At 51.4% G+C, this 27,859-nt stretch overlaps 1 protein-coding gene across 1 annotated transcript in view; it reads left to right on the forward strand.

The window, feature by feature from the left end:
• Nucleotides 1-13,684: 13,684 nt before the first annotated feature.
• BABAM2 (BRISC and BRCA1 A complex member 2) overlaps nucleotides 13,685-27,859 on the forward strand; it is a 224,831-nt gene continuing 210,656 nt past the window's right edge. The window contains exons 1-2 of the mRNA XM_089662229.1: nucleotides 13,685-13,742; nucleotides 17,630-17,783. Of these exons, the coding sequence (XP_089518355.1) occupies nucleotides 17,656-17,783 (128 nt within the window). The 5' untranslated portion in view covers nucleotides 13,685-13,742; nucleotides 17,630-17,655. The remainder of the gene's footprint in view (nucleotides 13,743-17,629; nucleotides 17,784-27,859) is intronic.

Here is a 27,859-nt window from a genome sequence, read left to right on the forward strand (position 1 = left end):
ATAACTGTTGTTAAAAGTATTTTGGAAAGTCTTTGTTGTTCTGTGAACTCTGTGCTCCTTGGACTGTATTATGCTCTGAAATTTATTTACGTAAAGTTTTTGAAACTTTGCCACCTGCCTGTTCTGAAATTACTCAAACTGGTGTAATGCAAGTAACCGGCACAACTTTACGCCAGGCCTACAGCTTGGGTCACTAGCACATGGGGGATGAAGAGCAAACATGCTAAAGAGTCACTTTGTGGTTGCCATGAGCAACGGAAGTACAGTTAGTGAGCAGCCTGTTGGAAGAGTGTACCTGTTATAGGTGGAATTGCCTCTAGCCTCAAGGGACATGTTGGCACTCCCTACGATGCATTCCATCTCCCACAGCAACCGGAACGGAATCGCACTGCAGAGGTCCCCATCCTGTACAGAGGTATGGAAGTCCAAGAGTTAAAGTCAAGGGCACGTTGTGCTCGGCGGGGTTCCATGCTGCTACCGGGACTGGTAGTGGGAAATGCTGGACAGGTGGCTGGGGTCAGTGTTCGGCATGGTCCGCCCAACTGCCATCTACAGTGGAAAGATGTACATTTCCACAGGGACCCGAGAGTTAACTGGAAAACAGTTGTGCAAATGTACATGGTGTACGTTCATCTCAAAAAGTATCGCCCCCCCCTTAAGGTCGATTATTCTCTGACGGCAACCTTGTCCAAGGACATTGGTGAAAACGGCACTAAAGCAGAGGTACCCCCTGTGTAAAAAGTAGGAGAGCGACCCTGTCTAAGGTGCCTAGCGCAGCTCAGAAGGACCCACCCTAGAGGTGGGCCTTTCATGTTTCCCAGACTTGGTGCCCAATGGGAGTTATAGGTTTCCAATGTCTTCAAGACTTGAAGTCTTGGCTTTGAATGCACAGGATTGTGAATGAAGATCCAGAGCCTTGAACCAAGCTTCGGCTAATCACTCCCCCGGCTATGAAGACGTTCTAATCAGACATTTGGTCCCTTTTGATTCTGTATCTTTATATGGTGGGTCAGTGATGTCTGATTGGGATGCTGGGATGTGTCTCATTCATGGCTGGGCACCAGCTCTACTGTTCTCTTTTTGCTGAACGAGCCCCTCTATTGTACTTAGCAGAAGGCCTCACAACGTCCAGGATTACCACACCGTGTACATGGGAGAAGGGGCGGACTGACCATTTGGAAAGTTGGGCACTGCCCGAGGGCCCGGGGTCAGTAGGGGGCCCCACGAGATGCCCGTGGTACCTTTTTCATAGGCTTTTTTGAGTTTGGGCAAGGACACAGGGGCCCCATGATCCCCTATTGCCCGGAGGCCCCATGAGTTGTCAGTCCGCCCCTGCATGGGAGCAACCTGTGGAAGTGGTTTTGTCATACAGTGAAGGAAATGCATATTTGCTCCCCTGCTGATGGTGAATTGTTCCCCCTCACACAGAAATGATCGGTCTAACAATGGAATGTTCGCCCCTCACACAGAAATGATCGGTCTAACAATGGAATGTTCGCCCCTCACACAGAAATGATCGGTCTAACAATGGAATGTTCGCCCCTCACACAGAAATGATCGGTCTAACAATGGAATGTTCGCCCCTCACACAGAAATGATCGGTCTAACAATGGAATGTTCGCCCCTCACACAGAAATGATCGGTCTAACAATGAAATGTTCGCCCCTCACACAGAAATGATCGGTCTAACAATGGAATGTTCGGTGTAACACCGAGAGACAGAATACAACAACAAATTCAGCAGAAATGCGTCTAACAAATGATGACGGATCTGCATGTTCATGAGGGAAAGAAGGATTTGATCCCCTATCATTCAGCAGGATTTCTGGCTCCCAGGTGTCTTTCATACAGGTAACAAGCTGAGATTAGAAGCAGTCTCTTAAAGGGAGTGCTGCTAATCTCATTGTGTTACCTGTATAAAAGACACCTGTCCACAGGAGCCATCAAACCATCAGATTCCAAACTCTCCACCATGGCAAAGACCAAAGAGCTGTCCAAGGATGTCAGGGACAAGATGGTAGACCTACACAAGGCTGGACTGGGCTACCAAACTATGGCCAAGCAGCTTGGTGAGAAGGTGACAACAGTTGGTGCAATCATTCACAAATGGAAGAAACACAAAACAAGTGTCAGTCTCCCTAGGTCTGGTGCACCATGCAAGATCTCACCTCGTGGAGTGTCAATGATCATGAGAACAGTGAGGAATCATCCCAGAACTACACGTGAGGATCTTGTCAATGATCTCCAGGCAGCTGGGACCACAGTCACCAAGAAAACAATTGGTAACACACTACGCCGACAAGGACTGAAATCCTGCAGTGCCCGCACGGTCCCTCTGCTCAAGAAAGCACATGTCCAAGTCCGTCTGAAGTCTGCCACTGAACATCTGAATGATGCAGAGGAGGACTGGTGGGAAGTGTTGTGGTCAGATGAGACCAAAATCCAGCTCTTTGGCATCAACTCAACTCGCCGTGTTTGGAGGAGGAGGAATGCTGCCTATGACCCCAAGAACACCATCCCAACTGTGAAACATGGTGGTGGAAACATTTTGCTTGGGGGGGTTTTCTGCTAAGGGGACAGGACAACTGCACCACATCAAAGGGACGATGGACGGGGCAATGTACCCTCAAATCTTGGGTGAGAACCTTCTTCCCTCAGCCAGGGCATTGAAAATGGGTGGTGGATGGGTGTTCCAGCATGACAATGACCCAAAACACATGGCCAAGGCAACAAAGGAGCGGCTCAAGAAGAAGCACATTAAGGTCCTGGAGTGGCCTAGCCAGTCTCCAGACCTTCATCCGATTGGAAATCTGTGGAGGGAGCTGAAAGTTCGAGTTGCCAAACATCAGCCACCAAACCTTAATGACTTGGAGAGGATCTGCCAAGAGGAGTGGACCAAAATCCCTCCTGAGATGTGTGCGAACCTGGGGGCCAACTCCAGGAAACGTCTGACCTCTGTGATTGCCAACAAGGGATTGGCCACCAAGTACTAAGTCATGTTTTGTGAAGGGGATCAAATCCTTCTTTCCCTCATGAACATGCAGATCCGTCATCATTTGTTAGATGCATTTCTGCTGAATTTGTTGTTGTATTCTGTCTCTCAGGGTTACACCGAACATTCCATTGTTAGACCGATCATTTCTGTGTGAGGGGTGAACATTCCATTGTTAGACCGATCATTTCTGTGTGAGGGGCGAACATTCCATTGTTAGACCGATCATTTCTGTGTGAGGGGCGAACATTCCATTGTTAGACCGATCATTTCTGTGTGAGGGGGGAACATTCCATTGTTAGACCGATCATTTCTGTGTGAGGGGTGAACATTCCATTGTTAGACCGATCATTTCTGTGTGAGGGGTGAACATTCCATTGTTAGACCGATCATTTCTGTGTGAGGGGCGAACATTCACCATCAGGGGGGAGCAAATACACATTTCCTTTACTGTATGTCTTTCAGAGTGAATTCGTCGGTGACATCACCGGCTGCGACTTGATGGAATATCTCCTACATGCTACACGTTCAGATATTAATTTTACCTTTTTTATAATTTTATCTGTAGGTTAAAAAAAAAAAAATCACAAAACCGAGTTTCCTACAACTTTAGTAACAATTGTGTCTACTTTTGTATTAGTTTTGGTCCAGCCATCGTGTATATGTTCCTTTAAGCATCCAGCCATCCCGGGAACACGAGTCCTGGGTGGTCCTACTCATAAATCGATCCCAGGGAGATCAGTCAATGGAATGGATGGAATTAGAGAAGGTGAGTCAGTATCTGCGGATCTAGGAGGCGGCTGTACCTTCCCCGGCTCCGTCGTTGGCTGTCATAGAGAATCAGCATCACCTCATTGTAAAGAACCAAGCCTGGAGTTGGAGCTTCCCATGCCAGCAAACACTCACTTGTCACGCCACTCACAATGAGATCATCTTCTGACCAGCAGAAGGACTCTGGACGTCTCCTGCTACAGATTGGGTTTTACGACTCCCTTCCTGCTGGTGATGTAAAGATGGGAATTAGGAAGTGCTGGGAACATGGAGATTAGCAGGATGATGGACCTCACGCTGGTAAATTCCTCTTTTTAATGTGGCTCATTGTTAGAGAATAGAGAGACCCCCCCCCCCCCACAGTTCAGGGGGTTATGGGCCAGCCGGTCCTCGGGGATGTTATCATCAACCTTCTGACCCTGGACTAAACTCAGGCCTGGCCTTCTAATCTTGAATTTTATTGGTCTTCCTGCCCCCAGTAAGGAGAGAAGAGTTCTCGGTCTCCTCTGGGAGAGGTTGACCTGAACCCAGATTCTGCAGTAATGTGGAGAACACCTGACCTTGACTGATACCATGAGGTATTGTTACAAAATTGCACATATTTTAAAAAAACGCAATGGAAGATGTTGGGTTTTGGGTTCTTAAAACTCAGAGCAAAGATTTCCCGTTACCTATCTGTGGCTCCCTTAACGTGTTATTGAACCCTTAAAGTACATACAGCATGGAAAGCAGAGTTCACCTACTACTCGTATTGCTGGTATCTTTCAGCAGAATCCTCCATCCAAATGTACGACCCCCTAGAGGGTGACTGCTGCCCCTACAAGGCCAATGATCGATGGCAGTTCTAGTCCAACAACCCCTCTGAGCCCTCTAAATCACTCCTCTGCTCCTCCCACAAGGCCAATGATTGACAGGACCTCCATTCCGACAACCCCTCTGAGCCCTGGCTCTAAGTCACTCCCTTGTCCCTCCCACCAAGACAATGATTGACAGGACCTCCATTCCGACAACCCCTCTGAGCCCTGGCTCTAAGTCACTCCCTTGTCCCTCCCACCAAGACAATGATTGACAGGACCTCCATTCCGACAACCCCTCTGAGCCCTGGCTCTAAGTCACTCCCTTGTCCCTCCCACCAAGACAATGATTGACAGGACCTCCATTCCGACAACCCCTCTGAGACCTGGCTCTAAGTCACTCCCTTGTCCCTCCCACCAAGACAATGATTGACAGGACCTCCATTTCCGACAACCCCTCTGAGCCCTCTAAATCAATACTCTGCTCCTCCCACAAAGCCAATGATTGACAGGACCTCCATTCTGACAACTCCTCTGAGCCCTTTATATCACTCCTCTGCTCCTCCCACAAAGCCAATGATTGACAGGACCTCCATTCTGACAACCCCTCTGAGCCCTCTAATTCACTCCTCTGCTCCTCCCACAAAGCCAATGATTGACAGGACCTCCATTCTGACAACCCCTCTGAGCCCTCTAAATCACTCCTCTGCTCCTCCCACCAAGACAACGATTGACAGGACCTCCATTCTGACAACCCCTCTGAGCCCTCTAATTCACTCCTCTGCTCCTCCCTCAAGGCCATTGATTGACAGGACCTCCATTCCAACAACCCCTCTGAGCCCTCTAAATCACTCCTCTGCTCCTCCCACACGGCCAATGATTGATAGGACTTCCATTTCCGACAACCTCTCTGAGCCCTCTAAATCACTCCTCTGCTCCTCCCACAGGAACTTCATTCTGGAAACCCCCTGACCCCTGCTCTAAGCCACTCCCCTGCTCCTCTAATGGGGCTAATGATTGACAGGACCTCCATTCTGGCAACCCCCTGACCCTTGCTTTAAGCCACTCCCCTGCTCCTCCCACAAGGCCAATGATTGACAGGAACGTCATTTAGACAACCCTGAGCCCTGGCTCTAAGTCACTCCCCTTCTTCTATTGTCCCCAATCCATCTGCCATAGTACAGAGCAGCAGTGCCAAGTCTGTACATGCTCAGTTTGGAGTGTATTGCTAGAGAGGTTTTTTTTTCTTGGGATCATTTGATCAGCACAGGGACAATCAGCACTGTCTGGACAGAGGTCAGGGGTTAACCAGTGCTCTGCTGCACACTGATAGAAGTCACAAGACTGCTCTATACTGCTGAAGAGAAAAGGGATTTAGCAGTTTATATTTGCTAAAATAATTGCATTTTCATGTTGTGTGTACTGGGGGGGGACCAGATATAGTGAATGCGGGGTCCGGGGGAGCGGATATAGTGAATGCGGGGTCCGGGGAGAGCAGATATAGTGAATGCGGGGTCCAGGGAGAGTGGATATAGTGAATGCGGGGTCCGGGGAGACTGGATATAGTGAATGTGGGGTCCGGGGGGAGAGAATATAGTGAATGCGGGGTCCGGGGAGAGCGGATATAGTGAATGCGGGGTCCGGGGAGACCGAATATAGTGAATGCGGGGTCCGGGGAGAGCGGATATAGTGAATGCTTGGTCCGGGGGGAGAGAATATAGTTAATGCGGGGTCCGGGGAGAGCGGATATAGTGAATGCGGGGTCCGGGGAGAGCGGATATAGTGAATGCGGGGTCCGGGGAGAGCAGATATAGTGAATACGGGGTCCGGGGAGAGCGGATACAGTGAATGCGGGGTCCGGGGAGAGCAGATATAGTGAATGCGGGGTCCGGGGAGAGCGGATATAGTGAATGCGGGGTCCGGGGAGAGCGGATAGAGTGAATGTGGGGTCCGGGGAGAGCGGATATAGTGAATGTGGGGTCCGGGGAGAGCGGATATAGTGAATGCGGGGTCCGGGGAGAGCGGATATAGTGAATGCGGGGTCCGGGGAGAGTGGATATAGGGAATGCGGGGTTCGGGGAGAGCGGATATAGGGAATGCGGGGTCCGCGGAGAGCGGATATAGTAAATGCGGGGTCCGGGGAGAGCGGATATAGTAAATGCGGGGCACGGGGAGAGCGGATACAGTGAATGCGGGGTCCGGAGAGAGCGGATATAGTGAATGCGGGGTCCGGGGAGAGCGGATATAGTGAATGCGGGGTCCGGGGAGAGCGGATATAGTGAATGCGGGGTCAGAGCGGATATAATGAATGTGGGGTCCGGGGAGAGCGGATATAGTGAATGCGGGGTCCGGGGAGAGCGGATATAGTGAATGCGGGGTCCAGGGAGACCGGATATAGTGAATGCGGGGTCCGGGGAGAGCGGATATAGTGAATGCGGGGTCCGGAGAGAGCGGATATAGTGAATGCGGGGTCCGGGGAGAGCGGATATAGTGAATGCGGGGTCCGGGGAGAGCGGATGTAGTGAATGCGGGGTCCGGGGAGAGCGGATATAGTGAATGCGGGGTCCGGGGAGAGCGGATATAGTGAATGCGGGGTCCGGGGAGAGCGGATATAGTGAATGCGGGGTCCGGGGAGAGCGGATATAGTGAATGCGGGGTCCGGGGAGAGCGGATATAGTGAATGCGGGGTCCGGGGAGAGCGGATATAGTGAATGCGGGGTCCGGGGAGAGCGGATATAGTGAATGCGGGGTCCGGGGAGAGCGGATATAGTGAATGCGGGGTCCGGGGAGAGCGGATGTAGTGAATGCGGGGTCCGGGGAGAGCGGATATAGTGAATGCGGGGTCCGGGGAGAGCGGATATAGGGAATGCGGGGTCCGGGGAGAGCGGGTATAGTGAATGCGATTCTCTTTATAGCGGCACAGTCGACTTCTCGGACGATACTTCATATTATCCTGACATTGAGGGTGTACCGGGAGTACGGTCACATCCACCATCCCTGAATCCCCCCCAACCTGAACTGGGGGGCACTTTTGCCCCCAGCGTCTTGTAATGCCATTGTTTGAATTTGGAGTTGCTGTGCCTGTCTCCGCCCACACGACCGCGTCATCGAGGTCACTTCACACATGCGGCTCCTCTGAAAAGAGATCCACGCTCAGATCACTTTTCAGAAGTGTTTCACGAGCAGTGAGGGGCCTTCATGTTGTCTCCTCGCCGCCTGATGTAACCCTACAAGTGCCGTAGTACAGTCGCACACATCGCACACGGCTGCAAACTTGCCCCATAAAACCGCGTGAGTTGCATTTGGCACCGCCTCCTGATAGCGACATGCTGTTTCATTTTTTTTTTCTTGCTGCGGCCACGAAACTCAGCATGGCAACCGTGGTACATGTAGAGCCAGCTGTATGTTAGTGTCCAGCGCGAAAAGGGAATGGTATAACGGCGGCTCAACCTCTTGGTTTTACTGCCCCCCCCCCCCAGCTACATGTGTGAACGGCACCACGGACCCCCTTAATGCGCCTATTGCGTTATGACGTGCTATTGACTCCTATTGCACACGCTTTTGCGTCGTGATAAATAGCACTTTCCATGCCCCTCTGATCTACCCACCGCTCCCTGTATACCCACCGATCCCTGTATACCCACCGATCCCTATATACCCACCGATCCCTATATACCCACCGATCCCTATATACCCACCGATCCCTATATACCCACCGATCCCTGTATACTTACCGCTCCCTATATACCCACCGATCCCTGTATACCCACCGATCCCTATATACCCACCGATCCCTATATACCCACCGATCCCTGTATACCCACCGATCCCTATATACTTACCGCTCCCTATATACCCACCGATCCCTGTATACCCACCGATCCCTATATACTTACCGCTCCCTGTATACCCACCGATCCCTATATACCCACCGATCCCTGTATACTTACCGCTCCCTATATACCCACCGATCCCTGTATACCCACCGATCCCTATATACCCACCGATCCCTATATACCCACCGATCCCTATATACCCACCGATCCCTATATACCCACCGATCCCTGTATACCCACCGATCCCTATATACTTACCGCTCCCTATATACCCACCGATCCCTGTATACCCACCGATCCCTGCATACCCACCGATCCCTGTATACCCACCGATCCCTATATACTTACCGCTCCCTGTATACCCACCGATCCCTGCATACCCACCGATCCCTGTATACCCACCAGTCCCTATATACCCACCGATCCCTGTATACCCACCGATCCCTGTATACCCACCGATCCCTGTATACCCACCGATCCCTGTATACCCACCAGTCCCTATATACCCACCGATCCCTATATACCCACCGATCCCTGTATACCCACCGATCCCTATATACCCACCGATCCCTATATACCCACCGATCCCTGTATACCCACCGATCCCTGTATACCCATCAGTCCCTATATACCCACCAGTCCCTATATACCCCCCATCCCCCTCCATCTCCCATAGGCACTTGTAGCCTCCATGCAGAACTTCTGCACTAAAACGTGGAGTTACCCTTTAATAGGGACTGAGGCTTGGTGCACCGCACTGCGTGTGACATCATATAGACCCCGCCCCCTCCATAAAGAGGACCTGTCACATGGGACGCTGACAGCAATAAAATGGATTTTTAAAAAATTAACTCGACAATGCAAAAATAAAATTTTTTTAAAAGTTTTTCCATGAATATTTTACAGCAATTCTCGCGTGTTTTCATACAATATTTTTGTAGCCATTTCTGAGCTTTGGTGGGTTTATCAGCCAATAGAGAACATTTCACCTGGCGGATACAATGTTTCCATCCAGGATTATATATAAAAGGTTTCCCGGCACTCACCTGACCAGATCCGTCATGCATGACCCGACCACAACCACCTCCGGGACCTCCATGGCTCCGTGATTGGACAGTCTGAGAACAGAGAGACACGCAGCCTGGTCAGTACAAAGTTCTGCGGACAGACGGCGACCTTTCCCCTCCCCCGCAGATAATGATTGAATGGCGCCGGGAGGTAATTATTAAGTAGCAAATATCCGGCAGGTTCAAATCCCAACTGGGACACTACCTGCATGGAGTTTGCATGTTCTCCCTACGCTCACCTGGGTTTCCACCCACATTCCAAAGACACGCGTGGCCGATGCATTGGCTCCTGAGTATGTGAGACGGGGCCCTTAGATTGCAAGCTCCTTGGGTGCGGGAATCGCTGTGAATGTAAAGCACTGCAGGAATTGCTGGACTTATATAAATATTATATAAATCATAATATACCAGCTAAAGGCGGAAATCGTTCAAGCTCCATTCACATCTGAGCGCGGCGTTTTTCAACGTTTTTGTCACACGCATTTTTGCGCATTTTTTTAGGCATTTTTGAACTTTGGCATTTTTTTTTTTATTAGCCAACAGATAAAAATATTTTATTTATTTCAGGTACTTATATAGCGCCGTCAGTTTACGCAGCTTTACATATATATTGTACATTCACATCAGTCCCCGCCCCCGAGGAGCGTACAATCTAAGGTCCTCCTTCAGGAAATTCCATGTCAGTATTTCTCAGATCTGTGTGATGAACCGACCGCCCCTTCGGAATATTTCCTGTAGATGCAAATTTATTTTATTATTATTTATTTCAGGTACTTATATAGCGCCCAGGGGCGGACTGACCATTTGGAAACTCTGGCACTGCCCGAGGGCCCGGGGTCAGTAGGGGGCCCCATGAGATGCCCCTGGTACCTTTTTTATAGGCTTTTTTGAGTTTGGGCAAGGACACAGGGGCCCCATGATCCCCTATTGCCCGGGGGCCCCAAGAGTTGTCAGTCTGCCCCTGATAGCGCCATTAATGTATGCAGCACTTTACATATATATTGTACATTCACATCAGTCCCCGCCCCCGAGGAGCGTACAATCTAAGGTCCCTAACTCACATCCATACATACACATACTAGGGACAATTTAGACAGGAGCCAATTCACCTACCAGCATGTCTTTGGAGTGTGGGAAGAAACCGGAGTACCCGGAGGAAACCCACGCAGGCACAGGGAGAACATGCAAACTCCAGGCAGGTGGTGCCGTGGTTGGGATTCGAATCGATGACACTAGTACTGCCAGAAGGAAGTGCTAACCACTGAGCCACTGTGCTGCCCAAATATCATTTGTTGTTAGTTTTTTGTTTTTCCATCAGATTTAGTTTTTATTATTATTCACTTTTTATTATTTTGTTATTTGTTAGGGTGCGGGGTTACGGATAGGATTGGGATTAGACTTTTATTTATTATTTTCTTCTTATTTATTTATTGTTCGGGTAATAATAATAATAAAAAAATTTAAAATAAATACACAAATAAATAAAAATAATCATAAATAAATACTTCATAGAAAATTAGTATATTAATAATATAATCAACCCAAAACCCAATCCTTCCTTCCTTCAATTGTTCGATATTTCCTTTTATCAATTCATCGATCCTTCCTTTTATCAATCGATAAATCCTTCCTTCCTTCCTTCGATCAATCAATCCTTCCTTCCTTCGATCAATCCTTCGTTTTATCAATCAATCGATTCTTTCTTTTTTCCTTTGATCGATCCATTGATGCTTTCTTTGATCGATCCTTCCTTTTATCGATCAATCAATCCTTCTTTTTATCAATCGATCCTTCTTTTTATCAATCGATCCTTCCTTCGACTGAGGAATTCTTACTTCCTTTTATCAATCGATAGTTCCTTCCTTCCTTTGATCGATCCACTGATCCTTTCTTTGATCGATCCTTCCTTTTATCAATCCCTCCTGCCTTCAATCAATCGATCCTTCGATTTATCCTTCCTTAGATCAATCGATCGATCCTTCCTTACTTTTATCAATCGATCGATCCATTGATCAATTTGATCGATCCTTCCTTTTATTGATCAATCAATCCTTCCTTCGATTGAGGAATCCTTCCTTCCTTTTATCAATCGATACATCCTTTCTTCCTTCGATCAATCCTTCATTTTATCAATCAATCAATTCTTTCTTCTTTCCTTTGATCAATCCATTGATCCTTCCTTTTATTGATCAATCAATCCTTCCTTCGATTGAGGAATCCTTCCTTCCTTTTATCAATCGATACACCCTTTCTTCCTTCGATCAATCCTTCATTTTATCAATCAATCAATTCTTTCTTCTTTCCTTTGATCAATCCATTGATCCTTCCTTTTATCGATCAATCAATCCTTCTGTTTATCAATCGATCCTTCCTTCGACTGAGGAGATCTTACTTCCTTTTATCAATGGATAGTTCCTTCCTTCCTTTGATCGATCCATTGATCCTTTCTTTGATCGATCCTTCCTTTTATCGATCAATCAATCCTTCTTTTTATCAATCGATCCTTCTTTTTATCAATCGATCCTTCCTTCGACTGAGGAATTCTTACTTCCTTTTATCAATCGATAGTTCCTTCCTTCCTTTGATCGATCCACTGATCCTTTCTTTGATCGATCCTTCCTTTTATCAATCCCTCCTGCCTTCAATCAATCGATCCTTCGATTTATCCTTCCTTAGATCAATCGATCGATCCTTCCTTACTTTTATCAATCGATCGATCCATTGATCAATTTGATCGATCCTTCCTTTTATTGATCAATCAATCCTTCCTTCGATTGAGGAATCCTTCCTTCCTTTTATCAATCGATACATCCTTTCTTCCTTCGATCAATCCTTCATTTTATCAATCAATCAATTCTTTCTTCTTTCCTTTGATCAATCCATTGATCCTTCCTTTTATCGATCAATCAATCCTTCTGTTTATCAATCGATCCTTCCTTCGACTGAGGAGATCTTACTTCCTTTTATCAATGGATAGTTCCTTCCTTCCTTTGATCGATCCATTGATCCTTTCTTTGATCGATCCTTCCTTTTATCAATCCCTCCTTCCTTCAATCAATCGATCCTTCCTTACTTTTATCAATTGATCAATCCATTGATCAATTTGATCGATCGATCCTTCCTTTATTGATCAATCAATCCTTCCTTCGATTGAGGAATCCTTCCTTCCTTTTATCAATCGATACATCCTTTCTTCCTTCGATCAATCCTTCATTTTATCAATCGATTCTTTCTTCTTTCCTTTGATCGATCCATTGATCCTTTCTTTGATTGATCCTTCCTTTTATCGATCAATCAATCCTTTTTATTAATCAATCCTTCTTTTTATCAATCGATCCTTCCTTCGACTGAGGAATTCTTACTTCCTTTAATCAATCGATAGTTCCTTCCTTCCGTTGATCGATCTATTGATCCTTTCTTTGATTGATCCTTTTATCGACTAATTGATCCTTCCTTCCTTTTATCAACTAGCCCTTCCTTTGATCAATTGAAGGTTTAGTTTATCACTTAAAGGACAGAACGATCTATTGAAGGAAGGAATGATCGAAGAAAAGATAGATCGATTGAAGGGTTAGTTGACTGATCGATTGATCAAAAGGAAGGGTGGATCAATCTATAACAGGAAAGATCGACTGATAGCAGGAAGGAGGGAAGTCGCATGATTTCAAAGTCAGGGCACAAAACGCAGCATTTCCCCCACCATGAACCCGGTCACACATGCGTTATTAGTGCGTTTTGCACACAGAGCAGTGCCAGGGTTAGCAGAACACCGGAAATCACTGAAACTCTGCCATGCCCCAGCATTGCCCGCTGATTCTCACACCCGCTGCCCAAAGGAGCCCACAGAAGCCCGAAACACCCCTTCTCACTCACTTCCTAGACTGTCCCGCGATGCCACATCAAAAATGGCCGCAGGCAACGCGCACCCTTCTCCAATCACGTCTCAACCGGCGCGTCATGTGACCACTCAAGCCTCCAACTAGGAAGTGCCTAACCAAAAGCTGGCGCGGTCACCACGGCAACACTTTCACTCCGTGAAGCTGTCCATAGAGGTGCCTGCTGCCGGGTTTGTACTCGAAACCGATCAAAACTTATTTTTGATGAGCAGTAGACATTTTTGTTCTAACATTTTTATTATTTTTGGAGGGTTTGGTAGGATTTTAGGTCAATGTCAGCGCGTTGTAGTCGTGTGTTAGAGACAGGCAAAGTAAGGGGCAGAGCGGCGCTGGGTCTTGGCGGAAGGTCCTCGGTGTTTCCGGTTTGAGGAGTTGTGCTGGGGGAGGTGAGTTCCTGCTGGTTGCTATGGGTGATGGAAGAGGAGGGAGGACTGGAGCCAGGGGGCCCCTGACATTTGGGGCCCCATTCACAGCAACCTATTATTTGTCCTTCTTGTAGTTGTCTCAATAATATATATAAATAAAGCTGTGTACCTGATGTCAGCCCCCTGTACAGCAGAGCTCAGACTGGGAGAGGGGGAAGCAGCACAAAGAGCCAGGCTGGCATTCTGCAGTGCAAGAAGCGTGCTGATTGGAGGGGAGAGCAGAGTGACAGAGAGATGAGCTCATCAGCCTTCTGCTCCTCCTTTCACTGACCAATCACAAACCGGGGAGGGCCAATCACATGAGGGACAAGACCTGTAAGTGTTGCTGACCGGCAGCAGAGACCTCGGGTCTCCTGGCCTGCTTTGTATCAGAGCTGTGCAAATCTCGAGACTGGATGGACAGGAATAGAAATCCGTTCACAGGTGCGGTGGCGGCCATTGTTCCGCATTCAGTGATTCACCCGGAGTTCAGCTTTAACTGACATCCCTGTAAGATGTCCGGGTCTGTGTTTATGCCGGGATTCTCCTCCCCCTGCTCCTGTGATGGCTCCCTGCCTCTGTCATCCCCCCCGGCCTCCTACGCTTCATCAGACTATACAATCCCCCCCCCAAAAGGACCCAGTCCGGGGTCCCACCCAATGTCCGTGTGCAGCGCCGGACCAATGATCAGCAAAGCGAGGAAATCCGCTCCTACTTCTGGTCTCTGGTCACATGACAAGAACATCACATGACTTGCAAGGGACAACTCCACCAGTGTGGTCTGAGGGGGGGAGGGTGTGTCTGATCTGAGGTGGGGGGGGGGTGTCTGATCTGAGGGCTAAAGGGGATTTTAAAGGGGGAGGGGTTTGATCTGAGAGCTAAAGGGGACCTTAAAGGGGGAGTGGTCTGATCTGAGGGGCTAAAGGAGAGGGGTCTTATCTGAGGGATGAAGGGGACTTTAAGGGGGAGGGGTCTGATCTGAGGGTTGAAGGGGACTTTAAGGGGGAGGGGTCTGATCTGAGGACTGAAGGGGACTGTATAGGGGGAGGGGTCTGATCTGAGGGCTGATGGTTCTGTAAAGGGGGAGGGGTCTGATCTGAGGGCTGATGGGGCCTGTATAGGGGGAGGGGTCTGATCTGAGGGCTGACGGGGACTGTATAGGGGGAGGGGTCTGATCTGAGGGCTGAAGGGGACTGTATAGGGGGAGGGGTCTGATCTGAGGGCTGAAGGGGACTGTATAGGGGGAGGGGTCTGATCTGAGGGATGAAGGGGACTTTAAGGGGGAGGGGTCTGATCTGAGGGTTGAAGGGGACTTTAAGGGGGAGGGGTCTGATCTGAGGACTGAAGGGGACTGTATAGGGGGAGGGGTCTGATCTGAGGGCTGATGGTTCTGTAAAGGGGGAGGGGTCTGATCTGAGGGCTGATGGTTCTGTAAAGGGGGAGGGGTCTGATCTGAGGGCTGATGGTTCTGTAAAGGGGGAGGGGTCTGATCTGAGGGCTGATGGGGCCTGTATAGGGGGAGGGGTCTGATCTGAGGGCTGACGGGGACTGTATAGGGGGAGGGGTCTGATCTGAGGGCTGAAGGGGACTGTAAAGGGGGAGGGGTCTGATCTGAAGGCTGAAGGGGACTGTATAGGGGGAGGGGTCCGATCTGAGGGCTGAAGGGGACTGTATAGGGGGAGGGGTCTGATCTGAGGGCTGATGGTTCTGTAAAGGGGGAGGGGTCTGATCTGAGGGCTGAAGGGGACTGTATAGGGGTAGGGGTCTGATCTGAGGGCTGAAGGGGACTGTATAGGGGGAGGGGTCTGATCTGAGGGCTGAAGGGGACTGTAAAGGGGAAGGGGTCTGATCTGAAGGCTGAAGGGGACTGTATAGGGGGAGGGGTCTGATCTGAGGGCTGAAGGGGACTGTAAAGGGGAAGGGGTCTGATCTGAAGGCTGAAGGGGACTGTATAGGGGGAGGGGTCTGATCTGAGGGCTGATGAGGACTGTATAGGGGGAGGGGTCTGATCTGAGGGCTGAAGGGGACTGTAAAGGGGAAGGGGTCTGATCTGAAGGCTGAAGGGGACTGTATAGGGGGAGGGGTCCGATCTGAGGGCTGAAGGGGACTGTAAAGGGGGAGGGGTCTGATCTGAAGGCTGAAGGGGACTGTATAGGGGGAGGGGTCTGATCTGAAGGCTGAAGGGGACTGTATAGGGGGAGGGGTCTGATCTGAGGGCTGAAGGGGACTATATAGGGGGAGGGGTCTGATCTGGGGGCTGAAGGGGACTGTATAGGGAGAGGGGTCTGATCTGGGGGCTGAAGGGGACTGTATAGGGGGAGGGGTCTGATCTGGGGGCTGACGGGGACTGTATAGGGGGAGGGGTCTGATCTGAAGGCTGAAGGGGACTGTATAGGGGGAGGGGTCTGATCTGAAGGCTGAAGGGGACTGTATAGGGGGAGGGGTCTGATCTGAGGGCTGAAGGGGACTGTATAGGGGGAGGGGTCTGATCTGGGGGCTGAAGGGGACTGTATAGGGGGAGGGGTCTGATCTGGGGGCTGAAGGGGACTGTATAGGGGGAGGGGTCTGATCTGGGGGCTGACGGGGACTGTATAGGGGGAGGGGTCTGATCTGAAGGCTGAAGGGGACTGTATAGGGGGAGGGGTCTGATCTGAAGGCTGAAGGGGACTGTATAGGGGGAGGGGTCTGATCTGAGGGCTGAAGGGGACTGTATAGGGGGAGGGGTCTGATCTGGGGGCTGAAGGGGACTGTATAGGGGGAGGGGTCTGATCTGGGGGCTGACGGGGACTGTATAGGGGGAGGGGTCTGATCTGGGGGCTGAAGGGGACTGTATAGGGGGAGGGGTCTGATCTGGGGGCTGACGGGGACTGTATAGGGGGAGGGGTCTGATCTGGGGGCTGACGGGGACTGTATAGGGGGAGGGATCTGATCTGGGGGCTGACGGGGACTGTATAGGGGGAGGGGTCTGATCTGAGGGCTGAAGGGGACTATAAAGGGGGAGGGGTCTGATCTGAGGGCTGAAGGGGACTGTATAGGGGGAGGGGTCTGATCTGGGGGCTGACGGGGACTGTATAGGGGGAGGGATCTGATCTGGGGGCTGAAGGGGACTATAAAGGGGGAGGGGTCTGATCTGAGGGCTGAAGGGGACTGTATAGGGGGAGGGGTCTGATCTGGGGGCTGAACGGGACTGTATAGGGGGAGGGTCTGATCTGGGGGCTGACGGGGACTGTATAGGGGGAGGGATCTGATCTGGGGGCTGACGGGGACTGTATAGGGGGAGGGATCTGATCTGGGGGCTGACGGGGACTGTATAGGGGGAGGGGTCTGATCTGAGGGCTGAAGGGGACTATAAAGGGGGAGGGGTCTGATCTGAGGGCTGAAGGGGACTGTATAGGGGGAGGGGTCTGATCTGGGGGCTGACGGGGACTGTATAGGGGGAGGGATCTGATCTGGGGGCTGAAGGGGACTATAAAGGGGGAGGGGTCTGATCTGAGGGCTGAAGGGGACTATAGGGGGAGGGGTCTGATCTGGGGGCTGAACGGGACTGTATAGGGGGAGGGGTCTGATCTGGGGGCTGACGGGGACTGTATAGGGGGAGGGATCTGATCTGAGGGCTGAAGGGGACTGTATAGGGGGAGGGGTCTGATCTGGGGGCTGAAGGGGACTGTATAGGGGGAGGGATCTGATCTGAGGGCTGAAGGGGACTGTATAGGGGGAGGGGTCTGATCTGGGGGCTGAAGGGGACTGTATAGGGGGAGGGGTCTGATCTGGGGGCTGACAGGGACTGTATAGGGGGAGGGATCTGATCTTTGTTCTCTGTTTCCATCTTGTAGAGCCTCTCATGGAAGGTATTTGTGTTTTTTGCACAGGCTCGGAGTTGTCACAGTCCGGCAGAATGTCCCCGGAAGTCACATTGAACCGCATCGTCCCGGCACTGTCCCCGTTCATATCCAGCGTGGTCAGACATGGGAAGGTGGGCCTGGACTCTACCAGCTGTCTGAGGATTACTGACCTGAAATCAGGGTAAGGAGCGACCATCGGACAATTGGGGGCTGAGCCCAGCTCACCCGTCTCTTGTGTATGGTGATTGATACCAGAAATATGGCCGACAGGCAGTGTCACCCTGAGGCCCCATGTGGGGTCATTCCAGATAAGGCCACACCTGAAGGAAGAGGTTGGACACTTCAAGTGGTTGTAAACCCTCCATACACCCAGTGAAGTGACCGGCCTCAGGTGATACACAGAGATGATACAAATCCTATCTAAGTTGTACCTGTTTTTCTGCAGGATTCTCTTCTCTACATCAATTCAGTGTCCTGAATTGATCAGCTCCAGAGTGCAGGAGGTGGGGATCTGAAGTGCACAGCACAGAGCAGGGAGCTGAGTGTAATCTGAGACCTGAGTAGAGGGAATGGACACCCCACCCACAGTCTCATAGGGAAACATGCATAGCTGAAGCTGTCAATCACCTGCTGTGTGCTGGAGGAGGGGGGGATGGAGCCATCTCCCGGGTTTGCCTGGTGTCTGCACAGAGTCAGAAGTGACTCATACATATAGCAGAGGAAGGAGGGAGCAGACAGAGGTCACACTCGGTGCTTTTGGATAGAGGTAAGTACACACTATAGAGCAGCGGTTCTCAACCTGGGGGTCGGGGCCCCTTTGGGGGTTGAACGACCATTTCCTAGGGGTCGCCTAAGACCATCGGAAAACACATATTTCCGATGGTCTTAGGAACCGAGACACCGCTGCAGTCTCCGGCGATGTGTGGGCGGGATGATACGCTGCTGTCACCTGGCCACACCTCCGGGATCGCTCAGCAGCTCCGCCTCCTCGCCGCTGATTGGCCACCGGAACTGTAGCTCAGGAGAGGCACACAGGCGGCCAATCACCGGCGAGGAGGTGGAGCTTGGAGAGGAGGAGCCGAGTGGCAGCGCGCGTACATCAAAGACCGAGGGAGCTGCCGGAGCAAGTGAAGAGGAGAGCGGCCAGAGAAGGAAGACAGCTGACAGGTAAGTGAGAGAGCGAGCCCAGGCTGTCACTAATACCAACGATGGGGCACTATTCCTCCCCCCACTGACACCAACGATGGGGCACTATTCCTCCCCCCACTGACACCAACGATGGGGCACTATTCCTCCCCCCACTGACACCAACGATGAGGCACTATTCCTCCCCCCACTGACACCAACGATGTGGCACTATTCCTCCCCCCACTGACACCAATGATGGGGTAGTATTCCCTCCCCCCACTGACACCAACGATGGGGCACTATTCCTCCCCCCACTGACACCAACGATGAGGCACTATTCCTCCCCCCACTGACACCAACGATGTGGCACTATTCCTCCCCCCACTGACACCAATGATGGGGTAGTATTCCCTCCCCCCACTGACACCAACGATGGGGCACTATTCCTCCCCCCACTGACACCAACGATGAGGCACTATTCCTCCCCCCACTGACACCAACGATGTGGCACTATTCCTCCCCCCACTGACACCAATGATGGGGTAGTATTCCCTCCCCCCACTGACACCAACGATGGGGCACTATTCCTCCCCCCACTGACACCAACGATGGGGCACTATTCCTCCCCCCACTGACACCAACGATGAGGCACTATTCCTCCCCCCACTGACACCAACGATGTGGCACTATTCCTCCCCCCACTGACACCAATGATGGGGTAGTATTCCCTCCCCCCACTGACACCAACGATGGGGCACTATTCCTCCCCCCACTGACACCAACGATGGGGCACTATTCCTCCCCCCACTGACACCAACGATGAGGCACTATTCCTCCCCCCACTGACACCAACGATGTGGCACTATTCCTCCCCCCACTGACACCAATGATGGGGTAGTATTCCCTCCCCCCACTGACACCAACGATGGGGCACTATTCCTCCCCCCACTGACACCAACGATGGGGCACTATTCCTCCCCCCACTGACACCAATGATGGGGTAGTATTCCCTCCCCCCACTGACACCAACGATGGGGCACTATTCCTCCCCCCACTGACACCAACGATGGGGCAGTATTCCCTCCCCCCACTGACACCAACGATGGGGCAGTATTCCTCCCCCACTGACACCAACGATGGGGCAGTATTCCTCCCCCCACTGACACCAACGATGGGGCACTATTCCTCCCCCCCACTGACACCAACGATGGGGCACTATTCCTCCCCCCACTGACACCAACGATGGGGCACTATTCTCCCCTCCACCACACTGACATCAATGATGGGGCACTATTTCCCCCCCCCCCCCCCCCTGACCCCAATGATGGGGCACTATTCTCCCCTCCACCACACTGACACCAATGATGGGGCACTATTCCTCCCACTGACACCGATGATGGAGCACTATTCCTCCCACTGACCATTGATGTGGCACTATTCCTCCCACTGACACCAGTGATGGGGCACTACTCTCCCCACTGACACCAGTGATGGGGCACTACTCTCCCCACTGACACCAGTGATGGGGCACTACTCCCCCCACTGACACCAATGATGGGGCACTACTCCCCCCACTGACACCAATGATGGGGCACTACTCCCCCCACTGACACCAATGATGGGGCACTATTCCTCCCACTGACACCAGTGATGGAGCACTACTCCCCCCACTGACACCAGTGATGGAGCACTACTCCCCCCACTGACACCAATGATGGGGCACTACTCCTCCCACTGACATCAATGATGGGGCACTACTCCTCCCACTGACACCAATGATGGGGCACTATTCCTCCCACTGACACCAGTGATGGAGCACTACTCCTCCCACTGACACCAGTGATGGGGCACTACTCCCCCCACTGACACCAGTGATGGAGCACTACTCCCCCCACTGACACCAATGATGGGGCACTACTCCCCCCACTGACACCAATGATGGGGCACTACTCCTCCCACTGACACCAATGATGGGGCACTATTCCTCCCACTGACACCAATGATGGGGCACTATTCCTCCCACTGACACCAATGATGGGGCACTATGCCTCCCACTGACACCAACGATGGGGCACTATTCCTCCCACTGACACCAACGATGGGGCACTATTCCTCCCACTGACACCAACGATGGGGCACTATTCCTCCCACTGACACCAACGATGGGGCACTATTCCTCCCACTGACACCAACGATGGGGCACTATTCCTCCCACTGACACCAACGATGGGGCACTATTCCTCCCACTGACACCAACGATGGGGCACTATTCCTCCCACTGACACCAACGATGGGGCACTATTCCTCCCCCCACTGACACCAACGATGGGGCAGTATTCCCTCCCCCCACTGACACCAACGATGGGGCAGTATTCCTCCCCCCACTGACACCAACGATGGGGCAGTATTCCTCCCCCCACTGACACCAACGATGGGGCACTATTCCTCCCCCCCACTGACACCAACGATGGGGCACTATTCCTCCCCCCACTGACACCAACGATGGGGCACTATTCTCCCCTCCACCACACTGACATCAATGATGGGGCACTATTTCCCCCCCCCCCCCCCCCTGACCCCAATGATGGGGCACTATTCTCCCCTCCACCACACTGACACCAATGATGGGGCACTATTCCTCCCACTGACACCAATGATGGGGCACTATTCCTCCCACTGACACCGATGATGGAGCACTATTCCTCCCACTGACCATTGATGTGGCACTATTCCTCCCACTGACACCAGTGATGGGGCACTACTCTCCCCACTGACACCAGTGATGGGGCACTACTCTCCCCACTGACACCAGTGATGGGGCACTACTCCCCCCACTGACACCAATGATGGGGCACTACTCCCCCCACTGACACCAATGATGGGGCACTACTCCCCCCACTGACACCAATGATGGGGCACTATTCCTCCCACTGACACCAGTGATGGAGCACTACTCCCCCCACTGACACCAGTGATGGAGCACTACTCCCCCCACTGACACCAATGATGGGGCACTACTCCTCCCACTGACATCAATGATGGGGCACTACTCCTCCCACTGACACCAATGATGGGGCACTATTCCTCCCACTGACACCAGTGATGGAGCACTACTCCTCCCACTGACACCAGTGATGGGGCACTACTCCCCCCACTGACACCAGTGATGGAGCACTACTCCCCCCACTGACACCAATGATGGGGCACTACTCCCCCCACTGACACCAATGATGGGGCACTACTCCTCCCACTGACACCAATGATGGGGCACTATTCCTCCCACTGACACCAATGATGGGGCACTATTCCTCCCACTGACACCAATGATGGGGCACTATGCCTCCCACTGACACCAACGATGGGGCACTATTCCTCCCACTGACACCAACGATGGGGCACTATTCCTCCCACTGACACCAACGATGGGGCACTATTCCTCCCACTGACACCAACGATGGGGCACTATTCCTCCCACTGACACCAACGATGGGGCACTATTCCTCCCACTGACACCAACGATGGGGCACTATTCCTCCCACTGACACCAACGATGGGGCACTATTCCTCCCACTGACACCAACGATGGGGCACTATTCCTCCCACTGACACCAACGATGGGGCACTATTCCTCCCACTGACACCAACGATGGGGCACTATTCCTCCCACTGACACCAACGATGGGGCACTATTCCTCCCACTGACACCAACGATGGGGCACTATTCCTCCCACTGACACCAACGATGGGGCACTATTCCTCCCACTGACACCAACGATGGGGCACTATTCCTCCCACTGACACCAACGATGGGGCACTATTCCTCCCACTGACACCAACGATGGGGCACTATTCCTCCCACTGACACCAACGATGGGGCACTATTCCTCCCACTGACACCAACGATGGGGCACTATTCCTCCCACTGACACCAACGATGGGGCACTATTCCTCCCACTGACACCAACGATGGGGCACTATTCCTCCCACTGACACCAATGATGGGGCACTATTCCTCCCACTGATACCAACGATGGGGCACTATTCCTCCCACTGACACCAATGATGGGGCACTATTCCTCCCACTGATACCAACGATGGGGCACTATTCCTCCCACTGACACCAACGATGGGGCACTATTCCTCCCACTGATACCAATGATGGGGCACTATTCCTCCCACTGACACCAATGATGGGGCACTATTCCTCCCACTGATACCAACGATGGGGCACTATTCCTCCCACTGACACCAACGATGGGGCACTATTCCTCCCACTGACACCAATGATGGGGCACTATTCCTCCCACTGATACCAATGATGGGGCACTACTCCTCCCACTGACACCAATGATGGGGCACTACTCCTCCCACTGACACCAATGATGGGGCACTATTCCTCCCACTGATACCAACGATGGGGCACTATTCCTCCCACTGACACCAACGATGGGGCACTATTCCTCCCACTGATACCAATGATGGGGCACTATTCCTCCCACTGACACCAATGATGGGGCACTATTCCTCCCACTGACACCAATGATGGGGCACTATTCCTCCCACTGACACCAATGATGGGGCACTATTCCTCCCACTGACACCAATGATGGGGCACTATTCCTCCCACTGACACCAAGGATGGGGCACTATTCCTCCCACTGACACCAATGATGGGGCACTATTCCTCCCACTGATACCAATGATGGGACACTATTCCTCCCACTGATACCAGAGATGGGGCACTATTCCTCCCACTGACACCAATGATGGGGCACTATTCCTCCCACTGACACCAATGATGGGGCACTATTCCTCCCACTGATACTAATGATGGGACACTATTCCTCCCACTGCAAAATTACAGTTATGAAGTAGCAATGAAAATAATTTTATGGTTGGGGGTCACCACAACTTGAGGAACTGTATTAAGGGGTCACGGCATTAGAAAGGTTGAGAACCACTGCTATAGAGGGATGTGCTTTGTTCATTGAAGAGGTTTGCAACCACTTTACCTCTCCTACCATCTGTCTTGAACCCCCTATCCCCCTCCCCCCAGGACTGGTTCCCTGAAATCTGGGGTGAAATCGACCCTTCTGGAAGAGTCATTCCACAGTCCCCCATATTCTCACTGGTCTCTTTTGTAGACCTTCCGGGAGAAACACGAACCGATCACTACACCGGCCCGCTGCCAGTGTCATGTGATCGCTGTGACCAATCACAGCAGATCACATGACAATTGTAAACAATGGATGGCTTCCTTTCATGCCATCCATTGTATACAATTGTGTTGTTAGCCGTGATTGGTCACAGCGATCACATGGTACAGACAGGGCCAATCACAGCAGATCACGTGACAATTGTAAACAGTGCATGGCTTCGTTTCATGCCATCCATTGTATACAATTGTGTTGTTAGCCGTGATTGGTCACAGCAATCACATGGTGCAGACAGGGCCAATCACAGCCCATCTGTACCATGTGATTTCGCTTTGGCCAATCTCAGCTAATCACAACAAAAGACACTGAATGAATCAGTTTCATTCAGTAGAAATGGTTTCTTACAGCAATCATAATGTGTAAAAAAAGAAAAAATATCCCGATCACTTACCATATAGATGATATTTTTATCATTTGTTTCACACAAATAGAGATTTCTTTTGGTGGTATTTAATCACCACTGAGTTTTGTTCCATTTTTTTGTTAAAGAAAAGAAAACAAAAAAAGACCAAAAATTAAAAAAAAAAAACATTTTTCTTTGTTTCTGTTATAACATTTTGCAAATAAATAACCTTCTTCATAAATTTAGGTCAAAATGTATTCCGCTCCATCTCTATGGTGAAAGTACCCAAATCTGAAAATCGATCAGTCCTGATGTACTGACGGCCGATTTCATTTCTGAGGCCCTAAAGCTCCAGAACAGTACAAATCCCCCCAAATGTCAGGACAGTACAAATCCCCCCAAATGTCAGGACGGTACAAATCCCCCCCAAATGTCAGGACGGTACAAATCCCCCCCAAATGTCAGGACAGTACAAATCCCCCCAAATGTCAGGACGGTACAAATCCCCCCAAATGTCAGGACGGTACAAATCCCCCCCAAATGTCAGGACGGTACAAATCCCCCCAAATGTCAGGACGGTACAGATCCCCCCAAATGTCAGGACGGTACAGATCCCCCCAAATGTCAGGACGGTACAGATCCCCCCAAATGTCAGGACGGTACAGATCCCCCCAAATGTCAGGACGGTACAAATACCCCCAAATGTCAGGACGGTACAAATCCCCCCCAAATGTCAGGACGGTACAAATCCCCCCAAATGTCAGGACGGTACAAATCCCCCCCAAATGTCAGGACGGTACAAATCCCCCCCAAATGTCAGGACGGTACAAATCCCCCCAAATGTCAGGACGGTACAAATCCCCCCAAATGTCAGGACGGTACAAATCCCCCCAAATGTCAGGACGGTACAAATCCCCCCAAATGTCAGGACGGTACAAATCCCCCCAAATGTCAGGACGGTACAAATCCCCCCAAATGTCAGTACGGTACAAATCCCCCCAAATGTCAGGACGGTACAGATCCCCCCAAATGTCAGGACGGTACAGATCCCCCCAAATGTCAGGACGGTACAGATCCCCCCAAATGTCAGGACGGTACAGATCCCCCCAAATGTCAGGACGGTACAGATCCCCCCAAATGTCAGGACGGTACAGATCCCCCCAAATGTCAGGACGGTACAAATCCCCCCCAAATGTCAGGACGGTACAAATCCCCCCAAATGTCAGGACGGTACAAATCCCCCCCAAATGTCAGGACGGTACAAATCCCCCCAAATGTCAGGACGGTACAAATCCCCCCAAATGTCAGGACGGTACAAATCCCCCCCAAATGTCAGGACGGTACAAATCCCCCCCAAATGTCAGGACGGTACAAATCCCCCCAAATGTCAGGACGGTACAAATCCCCCCAAATGTCAGGACGGTACAAATCCCCCCAAATGTCAGGACGGTACAAATCCCCCCAAATGTCAGGACGGTACAAATCCCCCCAAATGTCAGGACGGTACAGATCCCCCCAAATGTCAGGACGGTACAGATCCCCCCAAATGTCAGGACGGTACAGATCCCCCCAAATGTCAGGACGGTACAGATCCCCCCAAATGTCAGGACGGTACAGATCCCCCCAAATGTCAGGACGGTACAAATCCCCCCCAAATGTCAGGACGGTACAAATACCCCCAAATGTCAGGACGGTACAAATCCCCCCCAAATGTCAGGACGGTACAAATCCCCCCAAATGTCAGGACGGTACAAATCCCCCCCAAATGTCAGGACGGTACAAATCCCCCCCAAATGTCAGGACGGTACAAATCCCCCCAAATGTCAGGACGGTACAAATCCCCCCCAAATGTCAGGACGGTACAAATCCCCCCAAATGTCAGGACGGTACAAATCCCCCCAAATGTCAGGACGGTACAGATCCCCCCAAATGTCAGGACGGTACAGATCCCCCCAAATGTCAGGACGGTACAGATCCCCCCAAATGTCAGGACGGTACAGATCCCCCCAAATGTCAGGACGGTACAGATCCCCCCAAATGTCAGGACGGTACAGATCCCCCCAAATGTCAGGACGGTACAAATCCCCCCCAAATGTCAGGACGGTACAAATACCCCCAAATGTCAGGACGGTACAAATCCCCCCCAAATGTCAGGACGGTACAAATCCCCCCAAATGTCAGGACGGTACAAATCCCCCCCAAATGTCAGGACGGTACAAATCCCCCCCAAATGTCAGGACGGTACAAATCCCCCCAAATGTCAGGACGGTACAAATCCCCCCAAATGTCAGGACGGTACAAATCCCCCCAAATGTCAGGACGGTACAAATCCCCCCAAATGTCAGGACGGTACAAATCCCCCCAAATGTCAGGACGGTACAGATCCCCCCAAATGTCAGGACGGTACAAATCCCCCCAAATGTCAGGACGGTACAGATCCCCCCAAATGTCAGGACGGTACAGATCCCCCCAAATGTCAGGACGGTACAGATCCCCCCAAATGTCAGGACGGTACAGATCCCCCCAAATGTCAGGACGGTACAGATCCCCCCAAATGTCAGGACGGTACAGATCCCCCCAAATGTCAGGACGGTACAGATCCCCCCAAATGTCAGGACGGTACAGATCCCCCCAAATGTCAGGACGGTACAGATCCCCCCAAATGTCAGGACGGTACAAATCCCCCCCAAATGTCAGGACGGTACAAATCCCCCCAAATGTCAGGACGGTACAAATCCCCCCCAAATGTCAGGACGGTACAAATCCCCCCAAATGTCAGGACGGTACAAATCCCCCCAAATGTCAGGACGGTACAAATCCCCCCCAAATGTCAGGACGGTACAAATCCCCCCCAAATGTCAGGACGGTACAAATCCCCCCAAATGTCAGGACGGTACAAATCCCCCCAAAGGTCAGGACGGTACAAATCCCCCCAAAGGTCAGGACGGTACAAATCCCCCCAAATGTCAGGACGGTACAAATCCCCCCAAATGTCAGGACGGTACAAATCCCCCCAAATGTCAGGACGGTACAAATCCCCCCAAATGTCAGGACAGTACAAATCCCCCCCCCCCAAATGTCAGGATGGTACAAATCCCCCCCAAATGGATCCATGGAAAGAGCAGAAGATGTCGGTTCGGTCATGTGATCAGCTGTGTCCAATCACAGCTGATCACATGTAAACAGGGAAATGCCAGTTATCGGCAATTCTCTCCTCACGAGCTGTTACGCTGACAGAGGAGAGGAGTGGAGAGCCGGTAATCGGCATTCCTCGGAAGGGACATGTGCACTGATCATCAGTGTAGCCCCATCAGTGCCACCTGTCAGTGTCCATCAGTGCCACATCAATGCCACATATCAGTGCCCATCTGAGCTGCCTTTCAGTGTCACCCATCAGTGCCAGTCAGTGCAACCTATCAGTGCCCATCAGTGATGCCTGTCAATGCCCATCAGTGCAACCTACCAGTGCCTCCTCATCAGTGCCCATCAGTGCCACCTATCAGTGTCCATCACTGCAGCCTCATTGGCGCACATCAGTGAAGGAGAAAAATCACTTATTTACAAAATTTT

Source organism: Staurois parvus, unplaced genomic scaffold (assembly GCF_062004578.1).
Source record: "Staurois parvus isolate SC_StPar_1 unplaced genomic scaffold, SC_StPar_1.0 ptg001445l, whole genome shotgun sequence".
Classification (NCBI taxonomy): Eukaryota; Metazoa; Chordata; class Amphibia; order Anura; family Ranidae; genus Staurois; species Staurois parvus.